The sequence below is a fragment of the Cannabis sativa genome, chromosome 3 (assembly GCF_029168945.1).
Source record: "Cannabis sativa cultivar Pink pepper isolate KNU-18-1 chromosome 3, ASM2916894v1, whole genome shotgun sequence".
NCBI lineage: Eukaryota > Viridiplantae > Streptophyta > Magnoliopsida > Rosales > Cannabaceae > Cannabis > Cannabis sativa.
The window spans coordinates 21,395,756-21,406,473 of record NC_083603.1 but is presented as its reverse complement, the minus strand read 5'-3'; the positions used below and the strand labels follow the sequence as shown (position 1 = coordinate 21,406,473).

General features: G+C 32.8%; 1 protein-coding gene across 1 annotated transcript; it reads right to left on the bottom strand.

The window, feature by feature from the left end:
• Nucleotides 1-4,544: 4,544 nt before the first annotated feature.
• On the bottom strand, nt 4,545-6,554 carry LOC133035974 (uncharacterized). Its single transcript, XM_061112433.1, has one exon. It carries the CDS (start codon nt 6,552-6,554, stop codon nt 4,545-4,547), a length of 2,010 nt encoding a protein of 669 aa, XP_060968416.1.
• Nucleotides 6,555-10,718: the final 4,164 nt, after the last annotated feature.

Below are 10,718 nucleotides of genomic sequence, written 5' to 3'. Positions count from 1 at the left end.
ACTCTAATAGTATAGCATCTTAATATTTTGCCACATCATCTATCCACCTAAGCAAACATCCTCCTTTTTTTTTTACCATGGGAGATGCTCTAATGCCGATAATTTTATAATACTAAATCTGTATATATTATTTTACATTAATAAAATTTTTGTTACACATGTGTTCTTTTCTGACATTGTAGTGTAGAATTGAACCACCAAATGATAAATATATATGTTTTTACTTGTGAAAATCGGTTGTTGTGACCGGTTTATGTTTTTTTGAATTAAATAATTTTTTTATAAGAGGGTATATTTGTTTTTTTGAAAAAAAAAAAAATGTAATCTGATAGATATAACTGTTAGACCTCACGGTCATTACATAAAATGTTTATCGGAATAGAAGTTAACGGGATAATCCCAAACCACTACAACATTCAGGAGCAATAGCGGCGGGCCCCTCGGCCGCTATTGCTCCACAATGTGGCCGCTAATGGGCAATAGCGGCGGACCTCGGCCGTTATTGGTCCGCCGCTATTGCTTGGCCGCTATTAATAGTATTAGCGACCAAAAACTGGTTCCGCCGCTAATACTATTAATAGCGGCGGAGCAATAGCGGCGGGACCCCGCCGCTATTGCCCTGTGTCAGTTTCGTGTTTCGAGGCCGACACAGGGCACAGCGGCGGGTCCCGCCGCTATTACTCCGCCGCTACAACACCCAATAATAAAAAAAAAATATTAATTATTTTTAAAAATTTATTTATATTATATATAAATAAATAATTAAATATTTAATAAATAAATCTAATTAATATAATTAAAACAATTTAATAAAATTTATTAATAATTTAAAATTGTCTCCAAAGTAATTAACTTTAACATATTAATACTAATAAAATATTGTCTCAAAATTAAACTAAATTATTACAAAACATAAATAAATTATTCATTAACATCTTCATTCAGGTCTCTAATTATGAAGTCTTGATCTGGATTATTTTCGGTACGAGTCCCCGAAGCCCGTGGCGGAGAAGGCATATACGCTTGGTCTGATGATAAACCCAGCGTCAAATTACCGAGCTTAGCTTGGTTGAAAATGGGAGTTGAAAAAAATTGGTTCTCCTGCGATGAACTCCCAAATAATCCAAAATCAGCAAAGTTTGAGCCGAGCGGAGGAGACTCTGACGGTGTTCGGTATAAGAACTGATTTCCCATTGGCGGAGCAGACTGTTATTCCGCCGAGGAAATTCTTGAGGAAAAGATTGGGGTTCTTCTTGCAAAAAATTTTCAAATTCTTCTTTGTGACAAATTTTGGAATTGTTGTTGCGAGGAAGGCCGAAATTGTGGTTGCGTAGGAGGTTGTTGTTCTTTGTTCCGGAGGAGCGGCATGACTCTGAGAAGACGAACCACCAGGCGACTGCGATTGACTATACGTTTGAACGAAATTGTCAAAGCGTGGGTTAAATATTTGGGCACGTTGTTCAGGCGTCAAATTACCCCCCCAAGTGGCACACATAACTGAGAATATATCTGCCACAGTGCTCATCATTTCAGTAGTTGGTTGGGGAGGCACCGTTGATTGAGTTTGAGGGATTGGTTTCTTTCCTTTGCCCTTGAGCCTTTTACCCACGCCTCTTTGATAGTCAGATCTTTGGCCTAGAACTGTTTCCATAACGTCAAACTGATAACCAGTATCAGATTCAGATTCAGTCCCAGTATCGCTCTGGGATTGTCGTTCAAGTCGCTTCCTATCAAGCTCCTTGATCAGTTCCTCCTATTTAAATCAAAATTATTAGAATATGTAATTAATATAAAATATAAATTTTAATAATAAATCATTTTAATCACTTACATAATCTTTTGCAGCTAATTCATTAACGAAATTTCCAGACGGTTTCTTCACATGGATCTCCTTCCATGCTTCAACTACATGCTCTCCAGGAGGACCCCCCTATACAAATATAAACAATTAAATTAGTTTATTATAAGAAAAAAATATTATTAACTATTAAAGAATTTTTTTTTATGAAATATTTAACAATTAAAGAATTAATACATACCATTCCGTGGCGTATGGACGCCAACGATTTTGTGCCTTGCGTTGTTGGATATTTCATTAGTTGCCGATTCGATTTATTTTTAGTTGAACGATTCAAAAATGCCTCGCTAACGAACAATTCGCAAACCGGTTTCCAAGTCTCGGTATTCAAGTAGTCAGGGGGGAATTTGAGAACTGTGTCCCAATCTTCTGGTTTTTTGTAATGTTGTTTGAAATGCTTGTGTCTGAGTGTCTTTCGCTCACTATACCGCTCCGCCATCACCGAATATAAAGTCCCCATAAGTAGGTCTCGATGGGGATTCCCATCGATATCAAAGTAGTACTATGTGATAAAAGTAATTTAAAGTTATGTTAATTTATAAATGACGACATAAAATTATTACAACTTTTAATAATTTAAAATCACTCACTCTAATTCGATTGAGCACTTGATCCTTGTATTGTTGGGGTACATCAGAAAAATTAAGATGACCACCCGGGCACAACATGCTTACTTGTTGGCCAAGAAATCGAACATAATTGCTTGCTTCAGCGCCAACAACTTTGCCTGTTTCCAGATCTACCTCCACCGGTAAGGGCTTACCAGCATCTCTCCTTTTTTTTTTCGAGATTAGCGTTTGCGGCAACCCCACGACCCTTTCTGACCGGAGGTGGAACTATATATATTCGAGGGAAAAATAATTTTATTAGTAAATCATACATTCACTATTTATATTCAGAACAATTGTAGATTTGAAAAAATATGAAAACCTGCTTCGCAAGACGACGGTACCCTAGAAGGATCAGGGGGATCCCTGCCATCACCATCCCCATCGTGGTATGTCGCTAACGTAGCTGACATTTTACTTTACTTTGAAGACGGAAAAAAACGTAAGAATTCACAAATGTGAAACACATAATTGAAATATAAGTATTTAAAATGTTAATACGAAAGAAATTAAATATTCCTTTAATTGTAAAAAATTTTAGTAACAAATGTTTACAAAATAAAAGTTACACTGAAGAATCACTATCATTTCCATCATTCACTAAGTTTACATTTTCATCCTCTACATGTTCAACTAGTAAATCATCTACTTCTTGACAACATAATTCTCATCCGAGTTCATTATTCTCTATCTCGGAATCCACTAACCGATCGGACGATTCAACAATTCTTGGAGGTTCATTCGATTGCATAATCAACTCTGCAAGATCAACCGTCAACACAAAATTGGCAGAGTTAGAATCACTAACAACATCTACATCAGTCTCATCTTCGTTGTCAGTAATGTCCCAAATTTGTCGATGGCTAATATCTTCAACAACCTTCCAATCGCGACCTCTGAGTGGATCTTCAAGATAGAAAACTTGCTTCGCCTGGTTGGCAAGGATGTACGGTTCATCTTGATACCAATGTCCACGAGTAGTTATACTAGTTATATTATTTTCAGTGATTGTCTTCTTTCTTAATGGATTAGTGTTATACCATTTACATTCAAACAATGACACTGTATATGCACCAGTATAAGATATAGTGATTACATCTTCAAGTGTGCCGTAATAATTAAACCCTTCTGTTCCAAAGGTAACACCACTATTTTGTGTCTTCCGCTTTTGGTCTCGCTTTGATGCAATAAACCGAACACCATTCACTACACAACCTTCGTAAAATGTTGCTAAGTAATCGGACCCGGAAGCGAGAGCGAGTAACTCATCACCATTTTGTAAAGTTCCAAGCTTGTGCAGCTCATATATCTAAATACATAAAATGTATTAATATGAGAGGAATATAAATGATTGAATTAAAACTTAACAATTTTGTCGTTATACCTTCTTGTGAAACCACGGACGGAAAGTTTGCCTATGCAAGGCATCGTGATTACCATTAGGATTTTCATGCTTGATCTTGTCCAAATGTTCACTGTGAAGTATGATAATGTCAAGATACGATAGAAGGAGATAGAAAATAAAAACTAAAAATTTAATAAAATAATTTATAAAAATGTAACAAACTTACTCTAAGTAAGCTTGGATTTCAGGAGAATTTTGAAGAATGTACCACTCAGCTTTTTCACGACTGGTATGATCAAGAGGCTTGATAAGTCCGCTAGTTAAAGGACGAGATTGAGAATTAAAAACTGAGAGATAGCGACAAACATAAGGCGCATCTTCATTTCGATCAAGCCGATTAAATCTTGTTTCACACCCTTTAAAGTACATTGAACAAAAGGTTACTGCCTCATCAGCAACATAACCTTCTGCAATTGACCCTTCAGGACGTGCCTTATTTCCCACATAATTCTTCAATTTTTTCATGTACCTTTCAAAAGGATACATCCATCTCATAAAGACCGGGCCACCCAATATCGCTTCTTCAGGCAAATGCAATACCAAGTGTATCATTATGTCAAAAAAAGCTGGAGGAAAAATCAATTCCATCTTGCACAATAACAGAATTAAATTATTTTGAGCATCCTCCATATCTTTTACATTTAGAGTTCTAGAGCATAGCTGTCGAAAAAAATTACACGTGAGTAATAGTTGTTGCAGTGTCACGAGGTAGAAATTTACGGACACCAACCGCTAGTACTCGCTGCATAATGACATGACAATCGTGGGATTTTAACCCAATAATGTTAGACTCATCTGGAAAAACTTTGCTCTTTAAATTTGAACAGAAGCCATCGGGAAACTTTATTCCTTTAACAAACTGACAAAAAAGTTGTCTTTTCTCACGAGTCAAAACATAAGGAGCATGCGGTTTCATTAGCCTCCCATTCCCATCTTCATAAACCCACAACGATTCCCTAATACCCATCTTCTTTAAATCATGGCGCGCATTGGTTGTGTCCTTTGATTTATCATTATCCAAGATGGTTCCTAGGAGACTATCACACACATTCTTCTCAACATGCATGACATCAATGTTGTGTTTTAAAATATTCGTGCTCCAATACTCCAACTCGTAAAAAATACTTTTTTTCCTCCAATTACAATTTTCTGCAACTCTTCTACGTTTCACGCCCCCAAAATTTTCATGATGTCCGGGAATTTGGGGTTCGAGAGCATTAACTTGTGATAATATTTCTTCACAAGTAAATCGTCTTGGAGGAGGTCTTCTTTCAGCTTTACCATCAAATCGAGTATCCCTTCTCATTGCATGGTTACTTGGCAAGAACCTTCGATGACCAACATATGATGTCTTCCCGATCACTCGAATAGACGTCGTGTCTTCATTACAAGTAGGGCAAGCTTTATAACCTTGACCACTCCACCCAGACAAGCTACTACGAGCAGGAAAATCATTCACTGTCCACAAAAGCACAGCACGCATGGTGAACATCGAGTTGGTCGAACTATCTCTTGTTGCTACCCCATTATTCCACAACTCCTTTAATTCATCCACCAAAGGTCTTAAAAATATATTCATGTCTTTACCTGGAGATTTTGCACCAGGAATTAGGGTAGAGAGCAAAAAATAATTATCTTTCATACATAACCAAGGTGGTAGATTATAGTTAGCCAACACCACTGGCCACATGCTGTATGCAAGACTCATGTTGCCAAATGGATTAAATCCATCCGCAGCTAACCCAAGTCGAACATTTCTTGGGTCCCTTGCAAACTCGGGATGTTTTGCATCAAAGTCTTTCCAAGCTAAACCATCGACCGGGTGTCGCAACACCCCATCATCTTTTGATTTTCCAGTATGATGCCATATCATGCTTTTCGCTGTAATCCTCGAACTATATAATCTTTTAAGTCGAGGTGTCAACGGAAAGTATCGCATGACTTTGCAAGGAACTTTTTTTCTTTTCCCGTTTTCGGAAGTAACCCAACGACTAGTTCCGCAAACTGGACAAGCCTCCTTGGATGCATTCTCCTTATAAAATAAGCAGCAATTATACAAACAGACATCGATATTATCATAACCCAAGCCTAATTTCTTCAATCTCTTTTTTGCCTCGTAGTAAGTTGATGGAATATTATTTTCCTTCGGAAACGCAAACTTTAAAAGCTTCAATAATTCTTCAAAGATGTTATTAGGAATTTTTCCCCTAACTTTTAAATACAATAGCTTTGCTAAAAAGTTAAGAGATGAAATCCAATCACAACCGGGATACAATTGAGCTTCAATTTCCTCAAATAAGTCATCAAATTGTGGGTTTGTGGTTGGTTGTTCATCTTCTCCTTGTGGTTCCTCAGTTGTCGAAGGAAAGAAGTCTTCTAAAATAGGAATCATTTCATCCTCTGATTCAACATCAGCAACTGCTACATCAACGACGGCATCCTCAGGCTCCCCGTGATAAATCCACTTATCATATCCTTGCATAAAACCTCGATCAAATACGTGTGCTCTAACCCTATCTATTTTTTCAAACCTACTATTTATACATCTCACACAAGGACATCGTATTCGTCCATCACAATCCTTATGTTCTGATGCCATTGCTAAAAAGGCTTGTAGACCATTCCAAAATTCATGGCAACCACGATTTCTGATTTTGGTCCAAGACTTATCGATTGTCGCCATCTACAATTTCGACGAGAAATGAAGTATTAAATATTTAAATTTTTGTAAAGTCTTATGAAATTTTATGAGTACAAATTTTATGATATTTTTTTTGTAAATATAATGATAAATATGAATTATTATTGTTCTTTATTATTAATTTTTGAATTTTTGTAAAGTCTTATGAAATTTTATGAGTACAAAAGTTATGATATATTTTTTTAAATATAATTATAAATATGAATTATTATTGTTCTTTATTATTAATTTTTAAATTTTTGTAAAATCTTATGAAATTTTATGAATACAAATTTTATGATATATTTTTAAATATAATTATAAATATGAATTATTATTGTTCTTTATTATTAATTTTTGAATTTTTGTAAAGTCATATGAAATTTTATGAGTACAAATTTTATGATATATTTTTAAATATAATTATAATTATAAATTTTAAATTTTTGTGTTATTTTTATTATTCATAAAAAAATTAATTTATTTTTTAAATATAATTATAAATATGAATTATTATTGTTCTTTATTATTAATTTTTAAATTTTTGTAAAATCTTATGAAATTTTATGAATACAAATTTTATGATATATTTTTAAATATAATTATAAATATGAATTATAATTGTTCTTTATTATTAATTTTTGAATTTTTCTAAAGTCTTATGAAATTTTATGAATACAAATTTTATGTTATATTTTTAAATATAATTATAATTATAAATTATAAATTTTTGTGTTATTTTTATTATTCATAAAAAAATTGATTTATTTTTTAAATTTAAATAAATATAAAATAATTAAATTTTAAATGAATTATTATTTTTTGAAACTTAAAATTAATTATCAAAATTTAAACTAATTATATTATAAAAAAAATTTATTTTACATATTACACTATAAAAATTCATTAAATTACTAAATTTTTAATTTTTAATTTTTAAATTTTTGAATTATTTTTCATTTATATAAAAATAAATTTATTTTTTAAATTAAAATAAATATAAAATAATTAATTTTTACCACCTTAAAAATACATAAAATTCCATTAACATATTTTTTCTTAAAAACTTACATAAAAATTTGATAATTTAATTACAATTATTATTAAAATGAAAAAAATTATTTTTATTTAACTTTTTAATTTTTAATATTCAAATTTTTATGTAATATTATACTTTTTTAATTTTTCTCATTATTTTTATTTTTCTTTATTTAAAAAATAATAAGTTACAAAACTTAACACCTAAAAATTTTAGGCTAAAATTATACCAAATAATTTTTTAACTATCCTAAAAATTTTAGGCTAAAATTATACCAAATAAATTAAATCAAATAAAAATTACAATATAACAACAAAAATAACAAAAATATATACTTTCAATTCCAACAAATAAATTAAAAAAGTAAAAAAAATTACAACAATAAAATAAATATATAAATTTTACAAAATATATTTATTTAGTATATACACTTACTAAAATTATATATATTAAATTTACATATATATAAACATAAAAAATATATATTATATATATAATATATAAAAAAAATACATTACATTTTAAAAATATATCTCATTAATATATATATATATACAGTAAAAATATATACTAATATAAAATATAAAAAATATATATATACAGTGAATATATATATATATAGACAAAAATATTTATATACAGTTAATATATAAATAAATAAAATAATAAATACCCAAATAAATTATATAAATACACAGAAAATATATATATCAATTAATATATAATACAATATATATACACAGAAAACATAAAAAATATATATATACAGAAATAAAATATATAATACAATATATATATACAAAAAAATAAAAAATTAATACCCAAATGATATATACATATACACATATTATTAATTATACACTCAAATACACAATATACATATACAGATCTATCACAAAAACAAAAAAAAATCCGATGTAAACATAAATATATACCCAGATTTTAAATCAAAGATATGCATACAAATACAAATCTAAAACTTAAAACTATATACAAATGTAAAATTTAAAAAGGAAAAACTTACTAAAAAGCCGGTTGTGCGTGGGTATGGTGCTGTTGGTGCGTCGGAGTGCGTCGGGATGGTGGTGCGCCGAGGTGGTGGTGCGCCGATCGGAGTGGGGCTGATGGGGTGGGGCTGATGGTGCTCGGTTTTGGGGGGGAAGAGGGGTTGAGGGGTTTTTAAATTTTGAAATGGAAACAAAAGTTGGAGAAGTGGGGCTGATGGGGGTATTTATAATACCTGTAGCGGCGGACTATTAGCGGCGGGGGTCCGCCGCTAATAGTCTAAAATTAAAAAAAAAATAAAAAAATACTATTAGCGGCGGACCCCCGCCGCTAATAGTCCGCCGCTAATAGTTTAAAATGAATGAGCGGGAATTATCCCGCCCATTTATTAGCGGCGGGCTCCGCCGCTAATACTAATAGCGGCGGACCAATAGCGGCGGGCCCGCCGCTACTAGTATTAGCGGCGGAGCAATTGCCGCGGACTGCCCGCCGCTAATACTCTTCAGAAAAAAAAAAATCCCCCATTATTAGCAGCGGACCCCACTCTCCGCCGCTAATAAGTCCGCCGCTAATAACATAAATTGTTGTAGTGAACCTTCTGTGGGTAAACGCCCACTTAGCCACATTATGGGCAGCATAATTACAGTCTCTGCTAATAAAAGAGAAAATACAACTAGAAAACAAATTAAAGTTACTATTACAAAAAGAGACATATTTACCAATAACTCAGTGAGACTCCTTCCCATTAAGCGCATTGATAACTACCCTCGAATCGCTCTTCACAATTACAAACTTGGCACCAATATCCTTGGCAGTCAAAATGGCCAAACAATAGGCCGCCTCTTCACCACAAAGAGCATCAGAAAAGTTAACGCAGGATGTCTGAACCCAAACCACCCTACCAAGATGGTTCCTGGCAACAACTGCTAAACACATGCTATCAAACCCAACTCTAACATCACGGTTTAGCTTGATCCAGTCTTGAGGTGGAGGAGACCAGCTCACCTTCAAATAAGGGCTAGGGGAAGGGAAAATTGTAGTATGTAAATCTGCATAGGAAGTACAAATATAGTCAATGCACTTCTTCACATCAACAGTATAGTTATTATGTACCTTGTCATTTCGAGTGCGCCAGCTGGTATCAACTACAACAGACGCATAAAGGAAAACCTCCTCTGCACCAATCCCCTTGTGTTTAAGGTTCCAAATAAATTTTACCCAGTCCCTCATACGACTTCCGGTGTCATAGACCGGATAAATACCCCAAAGAGATGACTGCTAGGCATGGAAAGTCACATCACAAGTAAGAAAAAGGTGTTCTAAAGATTCATTCTCCCTCTCGCACAAAGGGCAACTCGCATCCTCAAGATGAAATCTTTTCCTGATCATAGACCTGACAGGGAGGGCACTGGAGAGAATAGACTACCATAAAATCTTATGGCGCTCCAACACCTTATTGTTCCAAAGCTTATTTCAGAGCGAGGGAGTAACCTCACAGTAGGGAGCTCTTTCCATAGCCAGAATAAGATAAGCAGATTTGCAAGAAAAGCACCCATTACTTTCAAGGGTCCATAACCACTGATCTTTACCAGTGCTAGAGGGGGCACCACCCATTACTATCAAGAGAAGCACCAATGTTAATTTCTTATCTTGTGGGTTTCAATAATTTTTTAAAATTTTTCTTATATGTATTTTTTTTTTTTTGCAGAAAGATTTTTTTTTTTAATTTAGTTGTATTATTTATATTTAATGAATATCTATTTGAAACTTAACCTAACCTAATCGTACATATCTCTCCTCCCACACTTAATTAACTTTAATTTTTTTTCATTATTTATTATAATATTTAATTTCTCAAACCAACCATACAATATATTTATAGGACATATATATTATAATTTTAAAAAGTTATTAAAACCGCGCTTCGGTACTATTCCCTAGTTGTAATATATAGGAGAATATATCATTATTAGATAAAATGAAAAGAAAAAAAAAATACATGTAAATACAGACAATGGTAAAATAGTCATATGAGGATCAGTGACACAATCTCCTTCCCCAAATGTCAACAAATAAATGAATAAAAATAACACCTGTAATAAGTAAACATTATTTGATATCAC